At 46.8% G+C, this 15,144-nt stretch overlaps 1 protein-coding gene across 1 annotated transcript in view; it reads left to right on the top strand.

The window, feature by feature from the left end:
- The window catches only part of RPS6KA1 (ribosomal protein S6 kinase A1), a 37,252-nt gene extending 22,335 nt beyond the window's left edge, over positions 1-14,917 (top strand). The window contains exons 5-23 of the mRNA XM_085305124.1: positions 2,011-2,092; positions 2,410-2,490; positions 3,320-3,399; positions 4,028-4,134; positions 4,728-4,765; positions 4,897-5,039; positions 5,638-5,708; positions 5,945-6,033; positions 6,253-6,317; positions 7,344-7,446; positions 7,757-7,884; positions 8,384-8,509; positions 8,968-9,057; positions 9,322-9,480; positions 9,704-9,865; positions 10,522-10,598; positions 10,759-10,876; positions 11,300-11,437; positions 11,790-14,917. Coding sequence (XP_085161250.1) covers positions 2,011-2,092; positions 2,410-2,490; positions 3,320-3,399; positions 4,028-4,134; positions 4,728-4,765; positions 4,897-5,039; positions 5,638-5,708; positions 5,945-6,033; positions 6,253-6,317; positions 7,344-7,446; positions 7,757-7,884; positions 8,384-8,509; positions 8,968-9,057; positions 9,322-9,480; positions 9,704-9,865; positions 10,522-10,598; positions 10,759-10,876; positions 11,300-11,437; positions 11,790-11,912 — 1,980 coding nt within the window. The 3' untranslated portion in view covers positions 11,913-14,917. The remainder of the gene's footprint in view (positions 1-2,010; positions 2,093-2,409; positions 2,491-3,319; positions 3,400-4,027; positions 4,135-4,727; positions 4,766-4,896; positions 5,040-5,637; positions 5,709-5,944; positions 6,034-6,252; positions 6,318-7,343; positions 7,447-7,756; positions 7,885-8,383; positions 8,510-8,967; positions 9,058-9,321; positions 9,481-9,703; positions 9,866-10,521; positions 10,599-10,758; positions 10,877-11,299; positions 11,438-11,789) is intronic.
- The last annotated feature ends 227 nt before the right edge of the window (positions 14,918-15,144 follow it).

Here is a 15,144-nt window from a genome sequence, read left to right as displayed (position 1 = left end):
TTTGGATAATTGGGAGGAAAGGAGTAGGATTCTGCTCCTGAACACAGGTGAGGCACTGAGTAGAGGGACCTCCTGCAGCCCTCGGTTGAATTGAGAACTTGTAGGACTCAGGCCATGCCTCTTGGTGTTCTCAGCTATGAGCTGATATGATGCTATATGTAACGGGCTGTTTTCAGCCCTTGTGTATGGTCCAGTTTCCCCTCTGTGAAGGAGGAAGGAAGTGGCCTGTAACTCTTATCTATTTCAACTTGCACATAATCCAGGTCTCTTACAGACTGTCTGGTCATGCATTAAATCTTTAACTTAATGTCAGTCRGTTACCAACACTAATAGTAAAAGCTTGTATAGAACCAGGTGCAAATACAGCAGTGGGCTTTATTCAAAAGAATGGCAGTGTATTTTCAAAGCTGTCTAGATCCAGGTAGTTCAGGACATCTGGGAAGGGAGGGAGGTAAAAATCCRGAGAAGGTGCAGGGCCTGAACTCCAGGGAGTCAGGCTTGCTGCCACCAGGAGGCTTTGTGATTCACAGAATCATGAGTGAATCTGCAAACATGTCAGACACCAACAGGCAGTGTTGCAGGGGCTAGAAATAGGYAGAATCACAGAATGGTTGAGGTTGGAAGGGACCTCTGGAGATTATCTAGTCCAACCCCCTGTTCAGTCAGGGTTACTGAGCATGTTAGGATTGCATCCAGGCAGGTTTTGAATATCTCCAGAGGAGGCTCCACAACCTCTCTGGGCAACCTGGTCCAGTGCTCTGTCACCCTCACAGCAGATAGGTTCTTCCTTATATTCAGGCAGAACTTCCTGTGTTTCAGTTTGTGCCCATTGCCTCTTGTGCTATCTCATGGCACTACTGAGAAGAGTCTGGCCCCATCCCCTTGACACCCTTCCTTGAGGTACTTACACACATTGATAAGATCCCCCCTCAGTCTTCTCTCCTCCAGGCTAAACAAGTCCAGGTCTCGCAGCCTTTCCTCATAGGGGAGATGCTGTAGTCYTCTAATGATCTTTGTAGCCCTACRCTGGACTCTCTCCAGTAGCTCCGTGTCTCTTTTGTACTGAGGAGCCCAGAACTGGATGCAGGACTCACAATGAGGCCTCACTAGGGCTGAGTAGAGGGGCAGGATCACCTCCCTTGACCTACTGCCAACACTCCTCCTAATGCACCTCAGGATACCATTGGCATTACTGGCCACAAGGGCACATTGCTGGCTCATGGTCAACTTGTCCACCAGCACTCACAGGTCCTTCTCTGCAGAGCTGCTCTCCAGCAGGTCACCCCCCAGCCTGTACTGGTGCCTAGGGTTATTTCTCCCTAGCTGCAGGACTCTGCACTTGCCCTTGTTGAACCTCATGAGGTTTCTCTCCTCTCCAGCGTGTCCAGGTCTCTCTGAATGGCAGCACAGCCCTCAGGGGTATCAACCACTCCTCCCAGCTTGGTATCATCAGCAAACTTGCTGAGGAGGCACTCTGTCCCCTCATCCAGGTCACTGAGGAATGAGTTGAACAGGACTGGCCGCAGTACTGAGCTCTGGGGAACTCCACTAGCTACAGGGTTCCAACTAGAACCTCTGCGCCACTGATAGCAACCCTCTGAGCTCTGACTTTAAGCCAGTTCTCAGTCCAGCTCAAGGGTGGGATAGGGWTATTTCTGTTCTGTGATGTTGCTTCAAGTTAAGAACACAAGGCTGGACAGGACTCTTAGTCACAGCCCCTAGGCATTACTACAATCCCATGGTAGCTGCAGGAATGAGCAAGAGGTGTGGAAGATGGGAGAAAAGTTCACCTAAAAGCRTGAGTGCTGTAATGGCTGGAGATAGGGTGTTAGAGTCCACGCACACATCTTTGCTGAAAACCTCTTGGGTCTTCATGTGGAGAGCTTGAGGTACAGCTTGCCAGGTGGCCAGCTGCTTCTCGAGTCACTTGGAGGTTTGCTGCTTTGGGAGATATCTAGCTCCTTGTGCTAGTGTTTAGAACTCGGATAATGATGTGTCCTACTCCTTCAGGTTTTTTTGGTGAGAAAAATCACTCCACCAGACAGCAACCACCTCTATGCCATGAAAGTGCTCAAGAAGGCCACATTGAAAGGTAGGAGAGTCTTCCTTTGACACTCTTATTCTCTGTGTCTAGAGAGCTCTGGGGAGTTACATTGTGAAAAATCCCGCAGCAGTCACTGGACAGTGCTGGCTCTAGAGTGATCTGTGTGAAAGAGAAGTCTCTTTGTCTCAGCTGGATAGCCCCTCTTCTCTCCATCTCTTAAAAGTTGTTGCAGTGCTGGATGTGCAGAGATGGAGATGATCTGGCTCAGGCTGCCTGGAACTAAAGGGCTTAAGGCTGGGGGCAGGCTGGGGGCAGGGAATTGTGTGCTTTTTTTCAGTGTCTGAGCTGTTCCTCTTCTTCCACAGTGCGTGATCGAGTAAGGACGAAGATAGAAAGGGATATCCTGGCTGATGTAAACCATCCCTTTGTGGTGAAACTCCACTATGGTGAGTGTGGAGCTAGTTGAGACACAGGGAAAGATGGTGCCCAACTAAGCTTCCAGTTTTTAAGGGCTCCCACCTTGAACAGAWGCTAACTGCTTTTGAGCACAATAAAGAGAGATGCTATTACAGATGCATTTACCATGACCAAGTAGATGAGCATTAAGGCATCCAGCAGCAGGCTGATTGGAGGATGCTGGGAGATTCTCATGGTCCCTAGCAGGCTTCTGGAAATACCTGAAATGGAGAAAAGGCCTTTGTCAGTCAGTATGACTCAATGGCTCTGCTGCCCTGGAGCCTTGACAATCCCCTTAAAAAAATCCTTTCCTCGAAAGGACTTTGGTCCCGTGCTCATTCTAGGTTTTGAATGGGAAAAACAGCATAGCCCRGGAGAAGAGATTTAAACATCAAATCCTTTGGATTAAGATATTAATTAAGGAGAAATCGAGAAAGAGTTAACTARTCAAACCAGAGTTCGTCAGGATTAATGTTCTTGCTCTGAGGAAAGCAAGAGCAATTTTCTCCCTGTAAAGTGACCAGTGCCTCTCTTGGGAAAACGGCCATTTCAGTGGGGCATCGCTGGCTGAAAGGAAACAAACCCTGCAGAAAAGCAGACTTTTGTGCAGTGCCAGAGTACCGCTGGTGAGTTCCCATTTCAACATCCTGGCCAAGCTTATCTCATTTATACTACATAATTAGCCCTACCTGTATTTAACCTGGTAACCATGCAGGGCATCTGCGTAACTGAAGCCATTGGGACTTAAGTGATTAATATAACACAGTTGAGCCGTCCCTCAGCAGAGGGGTGTGATTCCTGCTCTGGCTTGTGTTTCAGCATTCCAGACAGAGGGGAAGCTCTATCTCATCTTGGATTTCCTCAGGGGAGGTGACCTTTTCACTCGACTTTCCAAAGAGGTGGGTATGCTCTGGCATCTTGGTGGGTTGCTGAGGTTGTCAGTTCATGCATGCTAAGCCTTAACTGCCTGGAGAAGTGATTGACTCTTGGGAAATCTTTGAAGCGGATGGAAAAAACCTCCATCCTGCAGCTAGCTCAGAGCTAGAAGCAAGGGAGAGTGTCTCAGGAACCCTGTCCTCTGCCAGAAGAGCACCAGCACAGGCGTCAGGTCTCACCTTCTCCAGCAACTTCTGCTGAGCATCATACCAAGAATGGAAACAAGCAAGTGCCATGTTCTGCTGTGGTGTCTTCTGGCTGCATTGCTTCACTGGGAGAGGGTGAGGGTAGGGCATGGGAGGGGCAACAAGAAGCTGTGCCGGGTAACCAAGTTACATTCACTGTTGTCTTTAATGTAAGTGAAGAGTTCTTTAACACCTCTCTGCTACCTAGCAACCATGGTTGTGTTTTTTAGTGTTGCTACTTAACTGATACTTTAGGATGGCGAGTGAAGCCTGAGAAGCTTAGGTCTTGAAAAGGCAGAATGGAGCAACATGGATATGAAAGGTCTTGCATGGGTACACCTGATGTGGTCCTTCTGTGRGGGCTGTAACCCTGATCAGCCTGTCTACTTCCTCTGCCCTCTTTCAGGTCATGTTCACAGAGGAGGATGTGAAGTTCTACCTGGCAGAGCTGGCTTTGGGGCTTGACCATCTGCACAGCCTGGGAATCATATACAGAGACCTTAAACCAGAAAAGTACGTGTGGCACAACTTAGGCAGGGAGCTGAGTCCTTCTTACAGCTCAGTCAGAAAACAGCACAGTCTTCTTCCATGAAGACAGCTGAATAATGCCTCCAGGCCAACTAGATGGAAAGCAGTAGTGCAGATTGCCTCTTGCTCCTCACATCAGCAGTTGCRGCCAGGAGCACTGTGGAGGCAGCATGTGTGCACCACATGTCTGAGCATTAAACCTTGGCAGGCTCTGGCCTCCAGCTTTAAGCAATTGAGAGCCTTCCGAGGAAAAAGGCACTATGTGAGGGCTCTGCAGAGATGCATGCCAGCCGCATGACTCAGTTGTTCTTACCTGGGGAGTGTGGGGGATCAGAGGCAATGCAACCTCTAGGGGCTATTTGCTCAATGTGAAAGTGTGCCTGTAGAAAGAAGGGGAGCTGTTCTTTCTCCTGTTTATGCCTTGATGATGGAGTTTAAAGCTTTGGAGTTGGAAGGGATAGTTAACTTTCTCCTTTGGAGTTTTGAGAGCATCTCTGACCAGCATCCAAGGTGTGTGCTGATACACATCAGCCTTTCTTACAGCTAATAACATCTTGCTTTTTTCACTTATGCTGTAGCATCCTCCTGGATGAAGAAGGGCATATCAAACTCACAGGTAAGAGATTCCACAAAAACCTCCTGCTCCAGCAAGCTTAGTTCTTAAATGTGGAAGTTTTCTTAGACCTCTCTGCTCAGTGTAGTAGTCCAGAGCTGATAGGTGCATGCTAACAGTTTTTTCTTACATAGATTTTGGCTTGAGTAAAGAAGCTATAGACCATGAGAAGAAAGCCTATTCCTTCTGTGGGACAGTAGAATACATGGCGCCAGAAGTTGTGAATCGTCAGGGGCATTCCCACAGTGCTGATTGGTGGTCATATGGGGTGTTAATGGTATGTACCAAACTAGTGTGTTTGGAACTTAACTTCATAGCAGCTGCTCTAGCAGTAGCTCTGAAATACCCTTGTGTGATTCTGCATGTCTAGCAGATGCACTGACCTGGAGATACTCTCAAARTATCCCTGAAAGGACTCTCTAAAAGGGTGTCTGAGCAGTGCAGGGATTCAACCAGGAATGTGCTTCTCAGGGACGCATTGCTCCTGGGACTGGACGGGTTCCAGCGAGCGCCTGGGGCATGCAGTATGAGATGTGTGTGTGGGTGCCTGTGTCAGCCCCTGGTGCTGGGATATTGGTTGTTGTGCAGATCTGGTGCCACCATCTGGTGGTCACTGAGTCTGAGGGCTCCTGGAGGAGCAGGCGCTGGCTGAAATATATCCCTTGCTGCAAACCAAGTTCCCTTATCAGAAAATGACTTCTTTGCGAACTTTTTTTTTTTTTTTTTTTTTTTTTTTTGAGTGACGCTTCACTTTGATCACTCATGCAAGCTTTTCACTAGTTTTGGAGGATTCCCAGCTGAAGATGTAGTAGGGTCTGTGCAGCTCTTAAACTTGCTGAGACATGTGACCTCTCATTGTACTCTCTTCCTCCCAGTTCGAAATGCTTACYGGCTCACTGCCCTTCCAGGGAAAGGATCGTAAGGAGACCATGACCCTCATCCTCAAGTAAGTGTGGATGTATATGAGGTGAGCTTGCTGCTCTTTCTCTGAGGATGTTGCAACTTGGGAGTTCTCACAACTTGATGGCATTATTTGGCATGTGTTTCTGCATCAACAGCTAGTTTGAAGGTTGCAGTATAAATGCCAAACAGATTATTGCACTTTCAGGGGTGGAGGTGCTGCAGTCGGCTTGTGGGTTGACTCCTTTAAACCTTCAACCAATTGCATAACTTTCTTTCTAGAGCAAAGCTGGGCATGCCTCAGTTCCTGAGCTCTGAAGCACAGAGTCTCCTGCGAGCCCTTTTCAAAAGGAATCCAGCCAACAGATTAGGTAAGATACATTTTCTTTCTGAATATGCCTGATGCTGTACCTGGGCCTCAGATCCTAGTAGGTCACGTGCATGTTCAGACTTGTGCTAGGTTAATTTGCTTGTTTCATTACAGCCAGGTTCCCCGTGATATACCTGATCATGTTGCGTACGTGGTAGCAGCCTTCACTTAGTCAGTGGTCCTGATCTGATGTTACACGCTCCATGGGTGTATCTTTCAGGTTCTGGTCCAGATGGGGCAGAAGAGATAAAACGCCATCCTTTCTACTCTACTATTGATTGGAATGTGAGTATCAAATCAAGAAATTGAAGACCAAACTTCCACACCACTCAGTGAAAGTACTGCAGTTTTGCTGACTGCAATAATAGCAGAATTGTGATGCTTGAAGTCTGACCAGTTTGCTATGGGGGTGCTGCTAGTCGCTGTCTCTGACAATTCTGTTAATCCTTCCAAAAGCTCAAATGCCCCTTTGTCATGTGAATAACTGCTTAATGCCTGAGTTGCTTATGATCTCACCTTGTCTTGAATTTATTCTCTCAAAGAGAAGTGCAGGTTTTAATTTGGGGTTTGGCGCAACAGGTGTTGCCTTGCCCAGAATAGAAAGGACTGAGAAAAACTGTCCTGAAAAAGAAATACTCTGTATCATCCAAAGAAGTAGTCTCAGGGCAGTAACTGAACTAGCATTTCCAAACTACTTTTGGCCAACTCCCTATTTTACTCTATAACCTAGTTTCTCCCCTGGCCAGTTTCCCTTGCTTTGTAAGGGATTTTGAAGATGAGTCTTTTTGTGCTTTTGAGGCATCCAGCAAGTTACCAGAATAAACCTCCAGCAACGCTAGTAAGGCTTATTTCAAATTTTTGTTTCAAGAAGCAATTTAAAAAAGAGACTTGGGGGGCGCTGGGAGGTGAATGTTCTGCTAGGGCAATTCCTGTGGCTGTCCCTGAGATATGTGTCAGCAACGCCTTAATGGGAGTCATCGGGGGGTGGAAGAGCCTGGTGAGGTAAATACTTTGCGCTACCTTTGTAGCAGGGGGTAAGCTGGTTAGAGAACACTTTCTTTCTTCTTGACCAATATATGGTGGATGATAGAAACTTGTAGTATTTCTCCACAGACTGACTCTCCACAGACCATACTGCCCCAGAAGTTTTCCCTCCAACTGCTGAGCTGTAGTTATATGCTAAACTGCAAAGTTTTTTCTAGTTTTGCAAAATCCCATCTTGGCCTCTAATTCCTCGCAAGTCTTTACACCCTTCTGAGTACATATGACAGTGACCTATCAGAGCTCTTTCAAGCTGTATTTGTTTTGCAGAAGCTATATCGAAGGGAAATCAAGCCACCTTTCAAGCCTGCAGTAGGCCAGCCAGATGACACCTTTTATTTTGACACRGAGTTTACATCTCGTACACCAAAAGGTTTGTGCAAATTAATGCAGCCAAAGCTTCCTGTGTGGAGTTACTCTGTATGGTGGAATATTTGTTTTGCCTGTGCTGGCTAGGCTATGTCTTGCCTCCTTTTAGCACTGTCGGCTTCAGATAGTAGCAGCACTAAGACAGAGGCCCAGTGGTACATATTCAGGGTGTTCATGGATAAATGCAGTGCTGTGCAGCATAGCTGCTGTCTAGAACAGCCTAGAGAGGAGCTGTGGGCTCTGGGAAGTGAGGGAAAGGCTTCTGCTTCAGCCAGCCTAGCCCCCTTCAAGGTGCCTCTCTACTTCTGTTGCAGATTCCCCAGGCATCCCCCCGAGTGCAGGGGCCCATCAGCTCTTCCGCGGCTTCAGTTTTGTGGCGACTGGATTGATGGAGGATGGCAAAGTGAAACCTGCCCAGTCCCCTTTGAATTCGGTGGTACAGGTAAAAAAGCAGGGACTRAAGAGCTACTGCTCTGAGGTGCAGTAATGTCCCAGAGCCCAGTGAGGGTCTGCAGGACCTCAGTACTGTTTTGAGGAGAGCTTGAGTAAAGCCTTAGACGACAGTCATTCTGTTCTGAATTCTTGCACCCTGTTGTTCTTTCATTCCTATTGATTGTCATGTGCAAAGGTCACTGGGGCACTTCAGATCTGCTTGCTTTCCTCTCCCTAGCTGGACCCATGCTAGTGGGAGGTCTGTGCGAATGCCTGTGCGTTGAAAGGTGCCACAGAGATGCACCATGCTTAGATGCGGATAGTGTTAGCCTAGTGACCTATATTTGCCTTGTTCTCTCCTCCTCCCTCTCGCCAGCAGGGAGGAGAAGCTGTGGGATGCAGCAGACAGCCGTCTGTCAGTTTGCTCTGTATTACAGTTAATTCATYGTGTTGCACAAACATTCCCTGAACTCTCCCATCTCACCTGCTCCTCTGTTCTCCTCTTGCAGCAGCTGCATGGCAAGAATGTCCAGTTCAGCGATGGCTACGTGGTGAAGGAGGCGATCGGTGTTGGCTCCTACTCAGTGTGTAAACGCTGCATTCATAAAGCGACCAACATGGAATATGCAGTCAAGGTCTGAGATTTACAACCTGAACTGAACTYGCTTGTTTGACTTTTGTTCATACCTATAAGGGCCAAAATATTTTCCAGGAATGGAATTCTTTCCCTGCTTGTGTGGGACCCAGACAGACAAGTTCTGTGCTGCTGTGTGTATAGCTGGTGTTAGCTTTCTTATCTAGGAATAGTGGGGAAGCAGCATTCTCCTTTCTCACGGAGGGAGGACAGTGTCTCACCTTTCTTTGCAGTGTTTGCTCTGGCTATATCATGTCTTAACAAATAACCCAGACATAAAAATTTGGGGCTGGAGACACAAAACCGGCAATGCAAGTAAAGGCTATTGCTAAAGAGGGCAGGAGACAGGGAATGGATACAGTACTGWCTGTCTGCAGCACCCCAAATGTTCAGCTTATTTGCTGCATCCTGGCCGCTTTCCCATCCAGTTGTGGATAATGCTTATCTGTACTCTCACAGGTCATTGACAAGAGCAAGCGAGACCCTTCTGAGGAAATCGAAATCCTCCTGCGATATGGGCAGCATCCAAACATCATTACCTTGAAAGATGTGAGTCTAACTTGAATAACTTACCRTGCATGTTGGTTTAGGAAGTGCAGACTGGCCTACAGAGGGTCTGAATGCAGTTTGGCAACAGCTCTGGCATGTGCAACCCAGTGTCACCAGCCACTGTATTGCTCTGTGTTGGTGCTACCTTCTGGGAGTAGAGATTCACCTCTGCATTGCTGACCTCTGTCTGCTTYGTAGTAGAACTACAGAAGGGAACTCTGGGAAGCAGTTTTTAATTAACCCTTTCCATGTTTGCTTTGGTAGGTGTATGATGATGGGAAGTATGTGTACCTGGTGACTGAGCTGATGAGGGGAGGAGAGCTGCTAGATAAGATCCTCAGACAGAAATTTTTCTCAGAGAGGGAGGCCAGTTCTGTCCTGCACACGATCTGTAAAACAGTGGAGTATCTGCATTCCCAAGGGGTGAGTATGGGTCTGGTTACATCTGCATCCCTAGGAAGTTGTCTAGCATCGCACTGCACTCCTCCTCCAGGGAGTAACCGTGTCTGTCAGGAATATTGTTTCTCTCTGGCATTGCTGTCTTGGCAAGGCAGATGTGGGGCCAGAGCAGGGGTTGAGTATCCTGATGCAGCTTCAGACCTTCGTCCGCGTGGTGTATGAGAGAGGCACTTTCTTTGCTCTGCAGGTGGTTCATAGGGACTTGAAACCCAGCAACATTCTCTATGTGGACGAGTCAGGGAACCCAGAAAGCATTCGCATTTGTGACTTTGGCTTTGCCAAGCAGCTGAGGGCTGAGAACGGCCTTCTCATGACTCCCTGTTATACTGCGAACTTTGTGGCACCTGAGGTAAGCGCCTTACTAACTTGACTCTCCTGTAGCTCTCGCTTCCCTCCCCTAGACTGCATTCTCATTCTGCACAGATAGGTCTGTCCAGTGCTTAAGTGAAACCTGCTCTGGCATACTCTGATTCGTAATCCATAATTGCAGAAATGCCAGTACTTACAGTACTGAACAACTGTGGCATCGCAAGTGCAGTTACAATGCACTCTTCCAACTTGTACTGTACCATACTCCTTCAGCTGCTAGGAGAGGGTCTGCAAAGAGTTGTGAGACTTTAAAATCCTGCTGACTTCTGTGGGCCATTTCTCTTCCTGATTATCTGACCTGTTAAAGGAGGTGGGTTTATTTTCCCTTCAGCTATATTGAAGTGGAGGAAAGAAAAAGAACTGGCACCCAATGGAGCGCACATGCAGAGTCACTGGATTGGAACATAGCTTCTTTCTCGCTTGTCATTTTGATGCACCTGGGGGGTTTCCTCTGTTTCATGAAACAAAAATCTGATTTGAATCCTGACCTTTAGTCCATGACCTTGCTATTCAGTAGKGCTCCAGAAGGAGCTTTGCATACAGACCGCAGGCAGGGGTCAAGCTGCTCTTCACAAGCTGAAACAAGCTCTGTGACAAGAACTGAACACACTTTTTTTCTTTGCTTATTCTGTTCAGGTACTAAAACGCCAAGGCTACGATGAGGGCTGTGACATCTGGAGCCTGGGAGTTCTCCTTTATACCATGCTAGCAGGGTAAGCGCCTCCCCACCTTGCTGGAAGGTTACAGCTGGAGCTGTGATCCRCTTGCTCTCAAACATGCTCTGCTGCAGCACTTGGTACCTCTGCTTATCAGTCGGTTCCTGGCCCAGTTACAGGACAGTAACTCACATGCTTTTTTCTCTTCTCTCCTCAGCTGCACTCCATTTGCAAACGGGCCCAGTGACACTCCAGAAGAGATCCTGACCCGAATAGGCGGGGGGAAGTTCTCTGTCAGTGGAGGCAATTGGGACACTATTTCCAACACAGCCAAGGCATGATTTGATATTCACTTGGGTTAAATTAAAGGGCTGAGATCCAGCATGGCTAGTTGCTGGGAGACAGGTTTAAAGCAGGTTGGGGAGAGAAGGCAGAAGAGGTAGGAGAAAAGCAGCAGTGTATGTTCCACCCTATACAACTGCCCTGTAGGCAGCTCAGCAGCCTGCCTCTCTCTGCTTTGTTTTAGCACTTACCTTGAATATTTGTATGCAACACCRATTTAGTGCTTGACCTGTGCCCAGCTTGTTACTTTGTTATACCTCCCATACCCACGGCAAATGTGTTTTATACTCAAGGAGATTGATGTCTTAGGCCTTTAAAGTCAGTATCTGAATTTAAATCGTGATTTGTGGTGGTGATATCTTTTTATTTGAAGTATGAAGTCTTCTAAAGCCCAACTTTCCAAATGATCCCCTTAGGATCTGGTATCAAAGATGCTTCATGTAGATCCTCACCAGCGCCTAACAGCCAAACAGGTTCTGCAGCATCCGTGGATAACACAGAAGGATAGCTTACCCCAGAGCCAACTGAATCACCAGGACGTTCAGCTTGTAAAGGTACAAAGTCTGGGCTGGGCATTCAGCTGTTCCTCTTGGATATCATGCTCTTTGGAAAACAGGGGTTCAGGTGGGGTGACAGTGGACAAGCAAAGCAGGGTGCAAGATTGTAGAGCCGTGGGCCAGGCAATGTAAGGCAAGTTTTTTCTTTCTTTTTTTTTTTTTTGGTCAGGAAAACCTAGGAAGGTTCTTTAACTGCATTTCAGGAAGGGAAGGAGATTTAAAAAAAGAAAAAAATGTTTTTGGCTTCATTTGTGGTCCAAGCTATTCTGCTCCCTCATCTTGTAAAAAGCCATGAGTCTGAAATACCTCTTCTAAATCTAAATGACCTTTCTCATGCCTTCTCTCCAAGGGGGCAATGGCTGCTACATACTCTGCACTGAACAGCTCCAAGCCAAGCCCCCAGCTGAAGCCCATCGAATCATCCATTCTGGCACAGAGGCGAGTAAAGAAACTTCCTTCCACCACACTGTGAATTCTGGGCAGTCTGCAGCAGCACTGTGCAGTGCAATTGCAACAGACTTTGCACGACCTACTGAAGACAGAAGGCAAGAGATTGGGCAGTAAATGCCTGCAAAGAAGCTTCCTTGAGGACTTTTTCTGAAATCCACATCAAGGCCAAGTGCCTTTCTGCTTCTGAAAGACTGGCTCCTCTTTGTGTGGACTGATCTTTACTGAGAGAACTTCACTGTAAAACTTTTTTGAAGTGTAAATTGTCAATTTTTAAAGACGTCCATCTGTGTATATGAGAACTAGAATGTATAACTGATGTCAAGTGGCACTAAAAAGCAGTTCTGATTCACCTTCTCCTGTGTAGGGCCAGATCTTTGTTGTAGCTACATCATATCTTTGAATTGATCTTCTCCAACACCATTGCAGCTGGAAGACTGCATGATGTTTGGATTTTAAGCTTTGGGTTTTTTCCTCCCTTGAAACTTTGTACGCTCTTCCCAAAGTCACACTTGCAGATTCCTAGGCAACAGCACTTGTGTTTGTAAAGAACTTTTCTCCTTCACTACGTGTGTGTGTGTGTGTGTGTGTGTGTGTGTGTGTGTGTGTGTTCAGATTCTAAGGCTGATTTTCAGACTCCATTTTTCTGCCCTCCCCCAGGCCAAAGGGCTGTTCTCCAAACAAAATAAACCAAGTGTTTTCCAAACACCCCCTTAGATGATAAGCTGTCCAGAAGACATGCTAATTTGGCTCATTCCTTCCCCGACTTTTCCATCTTTGTGTGAATTTACCATCACCCCTAGTGCTCACTGGGGATTTTGTCACCTGAGCAGGTGTGGATGACAAAGGAACCTTCTCCATAGCAAAGCTGAGGTTTTGGCTGCCTTTGGCTGCTGCTCTTAATCATCTTTTGTTTTCCTTTCATTTAGCAGGAATCTGTGAAGTAAACCATACCTTTTTCTAATTTAACTTTGTTCTACAGCTGGTAACTCAGGGTTTCCTTACAAATTGCACAATAAACATGTCATTCAGTTGATATCATTTTCCTGACTGACTTTTAGCTGCAGAATAAGTGACCCTAGTCATTTCCCCCTCTGTAATATGGAGATAATGATTTTTGCCTGCTTTTTGAGAGATGTGCAAAGCTTTTTCATTGGTAGAGGTGTGTCTTTCTTCCACAGCTGGCCTGCTGATGGGAAAACCAGCAGCACTGTAATAGGGCTGCATATCATGCCCCCGTCTCTCAGGTTTAATACCTCGCTTTGCAGTTGGAAATAATTAGAACTAGTTATAGGCTAAGGCAGTAATCAACATGAAAGGTGGCAAGATGTAGACTGTGCAGAAGGGAAACTTCTTACTCTTAAGACATTGTAGTTTTAATAGAAGCCAACACTTGCAGGTGGATTGTGCTGGAAATAAACTCCCCATCCATTCCAACTTGCAGAGAACTGCTGGAGCTCTCTGAGTTTACTGGTGGGTGTTTCCTGGGAGCATTAGAAGAACTATGGAAGACTGCAAGTGCTCAGAAAAGCAACTGAAGACACCAAAGGTTCTCATGTGAATTTCTGCACCCTTTGGCTGGACATACAGAGAAGGGAAACTTTCTTTTTGCCTTTCCYCTTTGCTTGGTCCCAGGARACTTCAAAATAGAGAATTCCATTARAAATTTTCTTGGTGGTGTGCAGCTCTTCCTCCTCCTCTTCCACCCTCACCCAGGCAGGTCCTGTTTCGCTCCTTGGAGCAGCCAGTGAGAAGCTGAACTAGTCAAGGTTTTTTTTTTCCTATTTTTATTCTAAGTATTGTCCTAGGTCTCAGAGGAGGTCAGTGCCAGCATGCTGCATCTTCTCACTCACGTTACTATAAACCTGCAAGCAGAGCTGGTTTTAATCCTTTGCCGATCGTGAAGAGCACATCTGATGCCAACGTGCCCAGGCTTAGAGGATGAACTCCACCACTCTGCCTGTGCTAGGTTAACTCTACTGTACTTTGGGAATTAGCAAAGTAGTACAGTTTGGAACAGTGTGAGTTGAACTGCAAGCGTTACTCTGCAGCCCATCACTTTCCTTGGGTCACTGTCAGAGGGTCTCACCCAGGCTGGCAAGACTTCTGTGGTGAAAGATGTTGAGGCTGGAGGCCTGGCAGGGCCTGCAGCGGGCAGGGGAGTCGCTCCGCTCTGTGAAACGCCTTCATCACAAATCTTTGCTTTTTCCTCTGGCACAATTTTTGTATTGATGTCAATGAATCTGCCTTACGTTTACTACAACTGTGCAGTCACCCTTGTGCCAGGAAATACGTGTGCAAGTTTTAGCTACCCTAAACGAATATAAACAACTTCTGGGAGCTTTGAGATCAGTCCCCTTGGGGGGTGTTGGGATATAAGCAGACGCCTCCCAACAATTTTGAAGCATCTTTCCTACATTGCACTTCAAGAGTGGATTCTTAAGAGGCTAAATGGGTTCCCGTGTTGCTAGTGTTCACCACTCACTGTGAGCCTCCAAACAATACAGACCAGTCAGGATCAGTCCTCAAACCAAATATTTGTCCTGCTTGAATGGTAGTTGGTACGTTTGTATGAAGTTGTGAATGTTTTCAAGTTTTTAATCAGGATCAACATTATACCCTTTGCTTAATCCTCTCTGTAACGGTGCTAGTATGAGGCTAAGTAGCAACAACTCCAAGCTGTTTAGGATAACCAGGAGAACAGCCCGCAGGTGCTTCAGAAGCAGCGCTAGCGGTAGGCAGCRCCCGGCATGTAAAACCCCCCACGGCGACTTCTGGCGTCGAGCCGGCTGCCTCACGGTGTTCGACGGCACCTTCTGWAGTCAGTTCGGCTGTATCTTCTTGGACCTACGTCGCTTTGGAGAACAGAGCGAACAAGGGCTAAACTGTGCTTTCTGTATTTTTAACCAAGTTGTTGCAAATGATCTTTCCGTCAGTAAAAAGTTTTGATTTTTAGTTCCAAATAATTAAGTGCTGTTTTTTTTTTTAATTTCAGTGATCAATAAAAACGGACTTGCTGATCTCTCTGTTTATGAGAACTGCAGGTGTTTGCAGTGGGTCAGGTGGGCCCCTTGCTCCCTTTCTGGTATTATCCTGACAATATAAACCTTTCCCAAAATGCAGCTGGGACCAACTGCTGTCATCTTAATTGAAATTGCGTTATTTGAGGTGCAAGTTGGACCTGTGCTGGGCTGGATCCGTTAAAGCTTTTGAGGGGAGCTAGTAGAGGTCTTGCAGGAGACCAGATGACCTGCTGG

Source organism: Rhea americana, unplaced genomic scaffold (genome assembly GCF_003343005.1).
Source record: "Rhea americana isolate MKP2758 unplaced genomic scaffold, rheAme1 scaffold_215, whole genome shotgun sequence".
NCBI classification, from domain to species: Eukaryota; Metazoa; Chordata; class Aves; order Rheiformes; family Rheidae; genus Rhea; species Rhea americana.
The sequence above is the reverse complement of the archived record's forward strand: the minus strand, read 5'-3'. Positions and strand labels throughout refer to the sequence as shown.